This window comes from Acipenser ruthenus, chromosome 6 (genome assembly GCF_902713425.1).
Source record: "Acipenser ruthenus chromosome 6, fAciRut3.2 maternal haplotype, whole genome shotgun sequence".
NCBI classification, from domain to species: Eukaryota; Metazoa; Chordata; class Actinopteri; order Acipenseriformes; family Acipenseridae; genus Acipenser; species Acipenser ruthenus.
The window spans coordinates 65649697-65663487 of record NC_081194.1 but is presented as its reverse complement, the minus strand read 5'-3'; the positions used below and the strand labels follow the sequence as shown (position 1 = coordinate 65663487).

At 35.5% G+C, this 13791-nt stretch overlaps 1 protein-coding gene across 2 annotated transcripts; it reads left to right on the top strand.

Annotated features, from left to right (window-relative positions):
- Positions 1-2576: 2576 nt before the first annotated feature.
- LOC117410547 (transcription factor Sox-7) lies at positions 2577-13459 on the top strand. Of its 2 annotated transcripts, none has more exons than XM_059025689.1 (2): positions 2577-2894; positions 10366-13459. In XM_059025689.1, the coding sequence occupies exons 1-2, from the start codon at positions 2822-2824 to the stop codon at positions 11235-11237; spliced, it is 945 nt and encodes a 314-aa protein (XP_058881672.1). In that variant the 5' UTR covers positions 2577-2821; the 3' UTR covers positions 11238-13459. The 2 variants fall into 2 exon arrangements, with proteins under 2 accessions (XP_058881672.1, XP_034777443.2); XM_034921552.2 differs by lacking the exon at positions 2577-2894 and adding an exon at positions 4480-5017.
- Positions 13460-13791: the final 332 nt, after the last annotated feature.

Sequence of the window (13791 nt, the reverse complement as noted above, 5' to 3'; positions counted from 1 at the left end):
TCATGAAGAACAAGGAACACACCAGGCAGGTCCGAGATACTGTTGTGGAGAAGTTTAAAGCCGGATTTGGATACAAAAAGATTTCCCAAGCTTTAAACATCCCAAGGAGCACTTTGCAAGCGATAATATTGAAATGGAAGGAGTATCAGACCACTGCAAATCTACCAAGACCTGGCCGTCCCTCTAAACTTTCAGCTCATACAAGGAGAAGACTGATCAGAGATGCAGCCAAGAGGCCCATGATCACTCTGGATGAACTGCAGAGATCTACAGCTGAGGTGGGAGACTCTGTCCATAGGACAACAATCAGTCGTATACTGCACAAATCTGGCCTTTATGGAAGAGTGGCAAGAAGAAAGCCATTTCTTAAAGATATCCATAAAAAGTGTCGTTTACAGTTTGCCACAAGCCACCTGGGAGACACACCAAACATGTGGAAGAAGGTGCTCTGGTCAGATGAAACCAAAATCGAACTTTTTGGCAACAATGCAAAACGTTATGTTTGGCGTAAAAGCAACACAGCTCATCACCCTGAACACACCATCCCCACTGTCAAACATGGTGGTGGCAGCATCATGGTTTGGGCCTGCTTTTCTTCAGCAGGGACAGGGAAGATGGTTAAAATTGATGGGAAGATGGATGGAGCCAAATACAGGACCATTCTGGAAGAAAACCTGATGGAGTCTGCAAAAGACCTGAGACTGGGACGGAGATTTGTCTTCCAACAAGACAATGATCCAAAACATAAAGCAAAATCTACAATGGAATGGTTCACAAATAAACATATCCAGGTGTTAGAATGGCCAAGTCAAAGTCCAGACCTGAATCCAATCGAGAATCTGTGGAAAGAACTGAAAACTGCTGTTCACAAATGCTCTCCATCCAACCTCACTGAGCTCGAGCTGTTTTGCAAGGAGGAATGGGCAAAAATTTCAGTCTCTCGATGTGCAAAACTGATAGAGACATACCCCAAGCGACTTACAGCTGTAATCGCAGCAAAAGGTGGCGCTACAAAGTATTAACTTAAGGGGGCTGAATAATTTTGCACGCCCAATTTTTCAGTTTTTTATTTGTTAAAAAAGTTTGAAATATCCAATAAATTTCGTTCCACTTCATGATTGTGTCCCACTTGTTGTTGATTCTTCACAAAAAATTACAGTTTCATATCTTTATGTTTGAAGCCTGAAATGTGGCAAAAGGTCGCAAAGTTCAAGGGGGCCGAATACTTTCGCAAGGCACTGTATATATATATATATATATATATATATATATATATATATATATATATATAATGATATATAAATTTATACTGTATATACAATGATATATAATTTATACTGTAAGTCGTCCTGGATAAGGGCGTCTGCTAAGAAATAAATAAATAATAATAATAATAATAATAATAATAATAATGTTGCTAATGTGAATAAGAGGTAAGACTTTTTTTAAGCCTTGGCTATTACTAAGTTAACAAACTTTGGTGACTAAAATGGTATAGTGCTGTGTTTAATGGCTATATTATTTTACCATTTGTTTGTGTGCAATTAGAACAGGTGGTAACTGGTTCAATGAGTGCTTCTCAGCCAAGATTATTGGCTGGTTTTTTTAGCCAACTGAATTTCACTTTTTCAGACTACTGACATAATATGCTTGACCCCATTTTCCTTGAGACATGGATATTGTTTTTTACATAAACAGCAAAAAAAATAATTAATAAATAAATAAATTAAAAAATGTAACCAGGAAGTCTAAATAAATATTTAATTCGCCCCCTTTGACAACCTGAGACAGGAGACAGTACTTCCTGTTTCTAAGATATAAATCATTAAAATGGCTGACAATACTCCAAAATAAGAAGAGCAGGAAATTATCAGGTTGCATTGTCTTGTGTTCTTGCAGAATTCTTGGAAGCGTTTTTTTTTTTTGTTGTTGTTGTAATGTCTTGTACATAAGAATAGGGCCTCTATGTAAAATATTATCAACAGACACTCAAATGTTGGAGGCTGTGGTACACTAAGTGTCAGCAGATCCACTCTGAACAGTGTGTGACTTGTTGCTTGACCTTGTGTCTCGGCCACACAAAGGAGCAAACTGTGTAGAAGCAAGATCCCTCGCTGAGTTACTGATATAAGATGCCTGAATGTCTTCAGAATCAGTCCTGCAATGTGAGGGACTGCACAGGGTCCTTTGTTAGAAGGTACGACTCTGCTGCACATGCCTTGGTCTTGGACGATGATCTAGTTTAAGATACTAAAACCTGTAATTATATATTATTTGTCATCCTTGGCTGGGGGTATGTTAAGTGGACAGTAATTTACATTGAAGATTGAACCCTTTTAGACCTGTTGCACGGCCATACCTTTTTGCTCCAGTTATGATTTGTTTAAGCAATGAAAGCTCCCCTCCTGGTTTAGCCCATCCCCAAACTGGCTTTGTTATTTAGCATGAAGGTGGTTTGTTAATGGTAACATTGAAAGAGAGTTGTTTGTACTCTGTTGTCAACACCTGCTCTGTACCACTGTATAAACTAGGTTGGGAATGCCAGGGCATCAGTAGACCATATGTATTTCTAAGTATTTGATTTATGAGGCATTATCTGTTGTTTTGAAAACTTGAAATAGTACTAAAATGAACGACGAGGTTGTGGTGTTTACCACTTAAAACAAATTGAGAAATAGCGTCCTTAAAAATACACCTTAAGAATATACTGATTGATTTTGGCAAGCCAAGTCCACTGAGACTGATTAACAAGAATATTCGGTTCTACAATTTTAACAAATGTATACTTTAAAATACTAATTAACACCATTTGCTTTTAGACATGAAATGGTATTTATGTAACTGGATTTTACTTTTAAAAGGAACACCAACAACAACAACAACAACAACAACTGGTAGGCTATGTTTAATTAACTAATTCAAAAAATAATGTAGTGTCAATCCTTGCAAATCAAAAATCGCAATTCAACAATTTTAAGTGATCTTGCATTTTTTCCATTGTTTGTAATGAAAGTTGCGCATCATTCAGTAACCATGCGAGGTTGTTTTATATAGCATTGCCTTTTATTGTGGTTTTGGTTAAGTGACTGCAGTTTATCAGCATTGTTGGTTTAAAAGATAAAGCAATGAGCGTGCCCACGCGCCTGAGAATCTCAAATATGACATTTTGATTTTCTTTTGATTCATGCTCACACAATGTTCCATTAGATTTTTTTTTTTTTTAATTTTAATTTTTAGAAATTTTAAAACAGTTGTGACGTCTATGGAGTTCGAGAAGCTGCCCTGCCAAAACTTTGAAAAAAACAATCTGTCTATCTATCTATCTATCTATAGATTGACAGATAGATAGAAAATGTAACGCATTATGTACGCAGTGACTGAGGGGGATATATTTCAGTAAAGTGGAATTTAATTGTCTGTGATTAAGATGTGTTATTACAGGTATAAACATATTTCTGTACTAGTGTACGTTATTTATTGTATGCGCTAACTGATAGGAGATCATAAAAGGCAAATTAGGTTGTACATTAGAGACGTTAGTGAGAAAAGAGAGAAACCTGTTAGCCATCAATAAAGTTGAAAAGTTAATTGTATAATAATGAATATACTAGTCAATAGTCTAGAACGCATTACTATTACAGCTATTTTACTAATAGTGATAATAGATATTCACCATCATTTTCTTATTTAGTAGGAATATATCGTTTTGCCTGTTATACAAAAATAGTTAGGCTACTCCACCACACTGCGGATGCGGAAAAATACTTGCTACCAAAAATACTACCAAAAAACTACTATATTTGGTCTATATTTAGATTAATAGCTGGTCTACACACATTAATTTACAAATGTGAGTGTGTGTGTGTGTCCTGGGCTACTTTTATATATGTTAAATATATCCAAAAACATATCAAGTAATTGTGTGTGTGTATGTTTATATATATATATATATATATATATATATATATATATATATATATATATATATATATATATATATATATATAAAATAAAAAATGTAAATCACAATAGCCATTTAATATATGTTCTAATAAAGACACTCTATTCGATACATCTAAAATACATTTTGTAGTTCATATAATTAATTGTTAATATATTACTGACATGAAATTATAAGTGGCAGATGAGTAGTGCAGTATTTGTAGCCTACAACGCAAAGTCTTTTTCTTGATATTGTTTTATAAATGAACGATTATACCGGCGTGAAATACATATATTTATATACAACGAATAAAAAAAAATAGACTATAAACTTTTACAATTAAGGAAAAGTACCGTGTCGTTTTCTTTCTAATATAGGTTTAAAAACGCAAATTAATTTCTTGACTAATAACAGGTTCGTTCAGGGGGCTTATGTTTATTTTTTCTTGGCTCAGGTTGAATTGCAAACTGTAGGAGGAGCTGTAAGCCCTGAGGGGTTACTGAAAAAAATGCACCATAAATAGAGAGAGACTTCTCAAAACCAGAGGAAGGCGTGAAACAGTCTTTAAGGAGCGCACAACTGCACACAATTCTAGAGTCTGCTGAAGAAACATCTTAATATCACCTGCAAAACACTGAGCATAAGAGAGTCGAATACAGAATTGTCTGAGAAAGTAAGAGGCAAGAAAGAAGATAACACAATATTTTCAAAAAAAGAAGGAATTTAAAATTAACACGTTTTTCAGCATTAAAAAGTAACCAGTGAAAACCAAAAGTAAAACACATAAATAAAATCGAATAAAGTAAAAATCAAAACTTTACTTCACAGCGGGGCGCGCACAGATGGCTGCTCTGATTAGTGCATACTCGTCGTGGCCGGAGAGTTTCGAACGCTCTCCCGGGGAAGGGGACCTCTCAGATGGACTCCTCTCTCAAAGATCCCCGGGGGACAAGGGTTCAGAGCCCCGCATCAGGAGACCCATGAACGCCTTCATGGTTTGGGCTAAAGATGAAAGGAAAAGACTGGCAGTCCAGAATCCAGATCTTCATAATGCTGAACTCAGCAAAATGTTGGGTAAGGTTATCACGTATATAATACTGCAATCTTTGTCGGACATGGCGTTTTACGAAAGGGACTTAAATAAGGCATATTTTAAAATACAAGGAAAGACTACTTTTATTCCAATTTTGTAATCAGTTACGCTTGTGTAAGCACTAAATTGCCAAGAATCTTATTTTAAAAATGCACTGTTTGAATGTTGGTAGTTTGGTAGCTAGCATTGGATGGTTTAAAATAAGTTACAAAGATAATAGTTTTGAGAACTATTGCACCTTCCCGAACTGCATCATCCTAAGTATAGTTGATAGTTGAAATCAATGATGTAAATAAGTAGAGAAAATAGATTAAATCAATTATTTAGATGTGTCACAGTAGCCTATTTTAAAGATTACCAAAGAAGGGGTTAAAACAAGTATCGGAACAAATGTAGAAACTTAATGAGTAAATCTGTGCTCTACAAAAAGTGATCTGTTTGACGTTGGCCTATCTTACCACATGCTAATTTTGTGTAGTGGTGTTCATTTTGATAGGAGACTGTCCACCGAAGTAAGGAACAAGCTGTTTTGACAGGACTGTCGAGTGTAATTGTTGACCACTTCTCTGTGAATGAGCTGTGTGGGGACAAGCCCTATGCGTTTAAAAACATAATCTTAAGAACATAACCTGCGTTTTACACGCTACACGGGCTGACTTAGTCGCATCGTTAAACTGTTAAAGGCAGCGCAAAACTAACTTTTTACAGCACCTGCTGATCAGTTTTGCTAGACCTGCAAAAAAAATAGGATTTGTTCGTTTTTATTGTGGCTTTGCGAAATGAATGGCTGTTGATGGACACCCACAAGCTGATAGCCAAACACAGGAATGCTTATTTGTCGAATTATTATTATTATTATTATTATTATTATTATTATTATTATTATTATTATTATTATTGATAAGAAGTGTGATTTATTTTTGGTCTAGCTACATATTCCTCATTTTGGTATATTATTTTTCACGAAAGAAAATATCAAGTGAAACTGTGGCGTTTTAAAAATGCCAGTTGTATACCTATCGGTTTAACCTACAAAATGGTTTAAATTACACACAGATTGCAATAATAATAAGTGGTAAAACAATCAATTTCATGTGTGACTCCTTAAAACATATATACGCATAAATCCTATTTGACAATTGTGAATGTATAGGTTTTGTAAAAAATTACATAAACTGAATAAAGGACACAATTTGATTTTTTTTTCAACTAAATACATGTATTGATTCATGTGGTAATGAAAAGTGTATATTTATATATCGTTTTTTTAAGTGAGTATTAGTATGGTCGATACCTATACCTCTCCTGACTTGCAGAACTAATGTATTTTATTTTTTAATTTTATCAGTTTAATATAGGATACATTTTAAATTGAATAAAAAATAAGAAATGGTTATTAAATACTTGACACGTTTGTAGAAGCGACAGGTGATTCGAATCTTATTATTATCAATAATAATAATAATAATAATAATAATAATAATAATAATAATAATAATAATAATAATAAAGAAGCAATCTTAATACTCACTAGTTTCTCCCAACACATCTATTGCATCTGTGATGGTAGTGTTAAACCTCAGGATATTATACAATTTGTGTAAAAGTTTACCGGAACAATAACTACATGAATTCTGATTTGCTGGGCTCTTTATGTAGGCCTATTCCATCTCCTTGTTTTACACATGCCACCAAACCACCCGGATTAAGAAAACGGATTTAATACAGTACATTGTGGGTTGCTGTTACAAAGATTATGCAACCGCACTAAACAGTAAGTAATGGAGAAATAAACATTTCAAACCTTTAAGCTCATAAAGTTATAGGCCATAATTATCAAAATTACTTAACAAGGGTGGAACTAACATCAAATAAATACATACATAAATAAAAATAAGAAAAAAAAAACACCCGCTACAGGTCAGGGAACTTGCCTGATCCGAAACTAGATGAACCTAAATAGCCTTACCGTAATTCTTATACTTTATATGATTGGATTTCCAATGCTATTTAAAAGCCGGTAATTCGCACACGTGCAGAACTACGTGAATAAAATATGAGATGCTGTCTATCTGACCTCAATTTCATCTGACCTTGTAGAGTGCGTGTAAACTTTCCTTTATAACGAAGTTTTTGTTGAAAAATCATAATTATAACCAATTTATTTCCATGCGAAAATGCCGTTTGTTGCCTTTAGCATTCTAGGTGTGCATGTATTGCATATTAATAGATACTGTATGTGCGCCTAAGAAACAGGGTGTAAGCAGAGCATCTATTGTTAATCTGGGGTTGAAGAGTTTGGAAATCCAAACTAAACATTTTCTAAAAAAACGTCTGGTTATGAGCGCTTGTTTCTGATAATAATCCTAAAAACAATATAACTTTGGCCACCATTACACAGCTGAGAAGCAATGATAGTAAACGGATGGAGAGTTTGTAAACACAGCCGTTTTCTCTAGACCATTAGGAATGTGTTTTTATATACAACACCCATAGACTTTTACTTGGCAGTAATGATAACTGCCCATGAAGTTTACGTGTTGCGTTTCCATTATTCTCAACAGCCCAATGGTCCTGTCTTTGGCTGATCAACAAAGGAAGCAGTTGATGAAATATCAAAACGAGGAAAAGTGATGTCAGTGTGCTGCCACAAATTTTCCATGTGCATACACAGAAATATTTTTAATTAACAATTATTTTTTGAAGAGATGCAACCTTAATATTACCATAAGCATTGCTTAAAAAAAAAAAAAAAAAATATATATATATATATATATATATATATATATATATATATATATATATATATATATATATATATATATATATATATATATATAATCTCGAATCTCAAGGAAACCCTCTAATGACCCTGCCTTGTATTTGAAGTTGTACCTGTGTAGTGTTATTTTCAGGTAAGCTGTAAAAAGTGGTTTGCTCCCACATGCCTAAACAATGCCTAAACAACTTCCGCTAAGAAAGCAGGGACGTGCCCATTGAAATCTGGTATGTTGTGCTGTTTTCGATCTTTCATATCTTTTTAAATTCAATTTATCATGTTTGCCAGTCTTTTACATCGTTGTCAATGTAATTGATCATATTTTTCCACCATTAAGAAAATAGTATGCAATTATTTATCATATGCAATATATTGGTCTTGTACATTTGTTTTACTTGTGCAACTTTGTGGTGGATCTATCATTTTGCATTGTTCATCGTTATTTTTTTTTTCTTTTTAGAGGAATTCATTGTCTGTTTCCAGTTTGTTTGCAAAAAAATTATGTATAATTAAAAATAAATGCACCCCTTTGACACCCATCAGATCACAACTGATTGCACCTCTACTAAAATGTGACAGCGTGCCACTTTCAATGTGAGAGCGTGCCACGTTCAATGTGACAGCGTGCCACTTTCAATGTGACAGCGTGCCACTTTCAATGTGACAGCGTGCCACTTTCAATGTGACAGCGTGCCACTTTCAATGTGAGAGCGTGCCACTTTCAATGTGACAGCGTGCCACTTTCAATGTGACAGCGTGCCACTTTCAATGTGAGAGCGTGCCACTTTCAATGTGAGAGCGTGCCACTTTCCATGTGACAGCGTACCATTTTCAATGTGACAGCGTGCCACTTTCAATGTGAGAGCGTGCCACTTTCAATGTGACAGCGTGCCACTTTCAATGTGACAGCGTGCCACTTTCAATGTGAGAGCGTGCCACTTTCAATGTGACAGCGTGCCACTTTCAATGTGACAGCGTACCACTTTCTGACATTACACGGATCAAGTGTTGTTATGCATACCACATTGTGACAATGTACCACTTTCTAACACTACACTGGTAATTGTTATTTGCCATGTGCAGTGGTAAAGGCATAGCAAAGATAGGTAAATCGTTAAAAATAAATGTAACATACAGAGAAGTATGGTAAAGCAAAAACATACAGAAGTACCAGAAAGTATGGTGAACCACAAAATAACTGAGGGCGAGTTGAAACCCAAGACTTGCTCAGTATAAAAGTTTTAGGCAGTTAGGCTTAAGAAGATGTGCATATCGTTTGGCATTGCAGTGAACTCAAACCTTATTGCCAAGCTAATTGTTACTGTTTTTGTTATTGTTGGAATGAACCACTGTGTTACTAAACCTGTAAAGTTGCAGTCTTGTTTTTGTTTTGTTTTTTGGGAGCGATAACCGCCTTCTTTCTCATTAATGTTGCTAGGTAACTACCCTTAGAAACAACTGTTGATATAGTGTAAGCCTCCCTTTAATTATGACAGCTGGGGCAGTTCTAGCAAGAAGCCTGGGGACATTCCATTAGCTGCTGCTGCGGAAAGCTTTTTTCTGTCATGGAAGTTTTGTTAGATAATAAGGGTAAAGTGTATTAATTAACAAAAGGAAATGGATACTTACAGTACATGAATGTTAAATGTGTTTTAAGAATCGGATACTTTCAGTGGAAGTTTTGCCAGTCTGCCTGTTAATCAGGATCTAACAGGCAGACAGCTTGTCCCATTTTAGGGCTAATTGAAACTAAATCAGGATCTTACTCTTCTTAGTGCCAACTACCCTCAATACAAATGATGATTCAGTTTAGTTTTAGTAACAGCTTGATATTTTTATTCAGACATGCAATCCTGTCCTTCAGTAACTGATTGATACAATGTAATGAACTTTAATGAAATTTGATTTTGTTTAAGCACAAATTTAAAAACAACAGTCATTGTGTGATAACTAAATGATACACAGATATGTGATGGCAAAGACATACAAACCTTGGGAAACTGTATGTGAGCCACACACAATACTGCTGACCTTGCACAATTTTATTTTTATTTATTTATTATAATTTTTTTTTTTTTTACTTCACACGTTTTCCCAGCATAAAAGGTTAATGCAAACTGTTTACAAAACAAAAATGTAAGATTAACAGTTTAGTTTTACCTTTTCATTTTCCCTGGTCCACACATCACAGTAAGTTCAGAGGTGACCCTGGCAAAGTGTCCACTGGATATCAAGAAAAAGGGTCTGTGAAACCATTTGTTTGTTTACACATTTTGTCACACTTGTAATCCCATACAAGTATCTTATCTGAAGCCCTGCCTGACTGGTCTGGTTTTATATGTGTAGGTTTGTCTGCAAAAAATAAATAAATATGGCTAATGTATTTTTTAATGTATATTTCAATTCTTGGGAGGGCATTTTAAACGTTGGTGCATAACAAACATAAATAACACCTAAACAATATTCTTTACAGTTTTACATCAGGGTAAATCAGACTTCATTTTGTATTTACTGACAGAGAGCTGATCATATTCTTTGTTTTGCTTTTAGGCAAGTCTTGGAAAGCCCTGACCCCTTCCCAAAAGAGACCATACGTGGAGGAAGCTGAAAGGCTGAGGGTGCAGCACATGCAGGACTACCCCAACTACAAGTACAGGCCACGGAGGAAGAAGCAGCTCAAGCGTATCTGCAAGCGAGTCGACCCCAGTTTCCTGCTTAACAACCTTTCTCCAGATCAAAACTCCATCCCAGACAACCGTAGACCAGGCATGGACAAGGAGGAGGAAAATGGCTACTCCTCCAGTCCAGGTCTCCCCACCATCAGAAGTTTTAGGGAGCCTCCAAGCTCTAACGGCAGCTTCGATACTTACCCATATGGGCTGCCCACCCCACCTGAGATGTCACCGTTGGACCACATAGACCATGACCCAACCTTCTACTCATCCTCTTGCCCTGAAGAAGCTCATCCCTATGTGAATGGGCATGCCTACCTTCCTGAATACATCCAAAGCTCCATCCAGTGTGGTGGCCACCTGGGTCAAATGCCCATGTCTCAAGCAGGGTCAACCATGATGGCCTCTACTTCCAGCTGCCCACCTCCGCTCTCTTACTACAGCCCACCTTATAACTCCATGCACCACCACATCCAAAGCCATCTCGGCCAACTGTCCCCACCTCCAGAGCACCAAAATCTGGAGACCTTGGATCAGATCAGCCAAGCAGATCTATTAGGAGAGGTGGACAGGAATGAGTTTGACCAGTATTTAAACTCCACAGGCCAACCAGATAACAATGGGATGACCATCACTGGACACATCCAGGTCACTCCAGCAGCTTGTACCAACAGTACTTCAGAAACCAGTCTCATCTCTGTGCTGGCTGATGCTACAGCAGCATATTACAACAACTACGGTATCTCATAAACCATACAAGCACTACGAAGACATAAACATTTCCATCCATCTAAACAGCTCAGTATTTCTGCCACAGGCAGAGAAAGAGAGTGGTATAAGACACCTCCAGTAGCGAATGGACATCTCAGGGCTGCACGGACAAAATACAATAAAATGAATCATTTATTTTATATTCGTGTTGGTAATAAGATCTCCACTGTACTAAACAAGTTTATGGAACTGGTTTGTGTTGACTGTCATTGTTGCCTGTATAGAAGCTTTTAAACCTCTTTAATGTGTTTACATAACAATTGCATTTTGATTGTCTTGAATTTACTTTTGTTGCTATTGCTGCTGCTGTTGTTGTTGTTGTTCTTGTCCTTGCAGTTTGGGCTTATGTCTGTATTACGTGAATGACTTCTCCTCTTTTTCTTTGTAAATCCTCCTCCTGAATGTAAGAAAATATCCATGCTGAATTCATTTTGGTGTAATATGAAGAAAACATGTTTTATTGTTTTGATAGCCTTTTGTTCCTGGGCTTCTAAATATTTACTCTTTAAAAAAAAAAAAAAAAAAAAAAGTTAAATAAAGATTGTTATTTAGGTTTGAGAAATGGATTTAATTTAAATAAAATATAAACTTTTATACACACAACTGTCCAGTTTTTAATTTTTTTAAGTTTATTTACAAACCCATTCTTTGGTGCATAATGCTAGCTATTATTATTATTATTATTATTATTATTATTATTATTATTATTATTATTATTAATAATAATAATATTTCTTAGCAGATGCCCTTATCCAGGACAATTTACAGTTGTTACAAAATACCACATTATAATATAATATTACAGTACAGAGTATCACATTGCAGAATATCACATTACAGGGGCAGCAGTGTGGAGTAGTTTTTAGGGCTCTGGACTCTTGACCGGAGGGTCATGGGTTCAATCCCAGCTGCGAGACACTGCTGCTGTACCCTTGAGCAAGGTACTTTAACTAGATTGCTCCGGTAAAAACCCAACTGTATAAATGGGTAATTGTGTGTAAAAATAATGTGATATCTTGTAACAATTGTAAGTCGCCCTGGATAAGGGCGTCTGCTAAGAAATAATAATAATAAGAGCAGTTATAAAGTACAATGAAATCAGTGGCAAATAAGATCAAATTCGAGTAAGATGAAGAATACAGTTGAGAATAAAGAATGAGTTTGACTGAGAGCAATAAACTTATAGAAAAAAATATTTGCTTATATGAATAAAGTCCTGTAAGAGCACATAGTAAGTATGATAAATGGGTGAGAATGATTTCAAATAAGAGCAATTACAAAAAAAAAAAAACATGAATACGGATACCTATAAGAGTAAATCCTATCTCCTATGTACTGTACAGCTATGGCCAAAAGTTTTGAATTTCCTCTAGAATTTTAGAATCAAGACATAATTAAAAAAAAAAAAAAATGTATGAACATAATTTAGATCTTTTATTTAACACTTTGTAATCAAATAAACTACAAAATCATATCACAAAAGTCTTCCAGTAGCCGTAACAGTAGTACAGTATTCATGTTAGATTTCAAAATGTCACATTTTACAATTTGTGTCAGTTTTTCATTATGTATATGAAAAGCTACAAAACGGTTTGTAATTAAATATGTTAACGTAACATTACTCAGCAGGTTTCATTCGACTTTATGAAGCAAAATTAGTTAATTCTACAGGGTGATGCAAAACCTTTGGCCATAGCTGTAGACAGGAGTATTAATCTCTTTGACTTGTTCTCTGTATATTTGCATCTGCTGTGGCAGAAGCATAATAACCTGAGTCTGAACTTCTCCCTATTGACACACCCTCTGTCATAATAGCTAGTCACTTTTTGTTAATGTTTTCCCCAAGCCCAACTATGAAATTGGAAGGCAGATCATTAGTGGTACACATGTGCTCAATAGAAGATGTTTTCATTTTGTTCTTCTAAGGTCCTTCAAGACAAAATTATTGTTATTTATTCTTTTGGCTATAGCTGTAGGTATGTGAAGGGCTAAAAAGTACAATAACAAGCTATACATGTTGCCATGGAGATTTAAAGGAAGAAGAAAGTGGAAAGTTCACCGGTTGAATTTGAAGCGAATATTTGAATCTGAGGCTAACATCAGCCCAGTATTTTACAACTGTAATGCATAAAACATTTCTTTGTAATTCATTGTCTTCATTGTATGGAAATAAATAAACCGTGCATGTGTAACAAGGTAAAGGCTGTCTGGGTACTAACTGCCAACCCTGCACTCCCTAACATTTTCAGAATCACATGAATTATGCATACCAATCATTTACCTAGCAGTATAGCCCAAACAAAAGGCAACAACTCTTTTTTATTTATATTGATTCCTGTTACTACCCACACAATATGACTGAAAAGCTTTACAAAACAGGTTTTGGGTGTCCACCAGCTCACACAGTGAGTCAATGGCTGAGCTGGCATTCAAACCGAGGATTTCAGAGCGCTTAGTCATATTGTCTTGCACCTGAATTAGAAACACTGATTGGGCCCCAGCCATTCTCTAGTCGATTCTATTACCCTCTCCA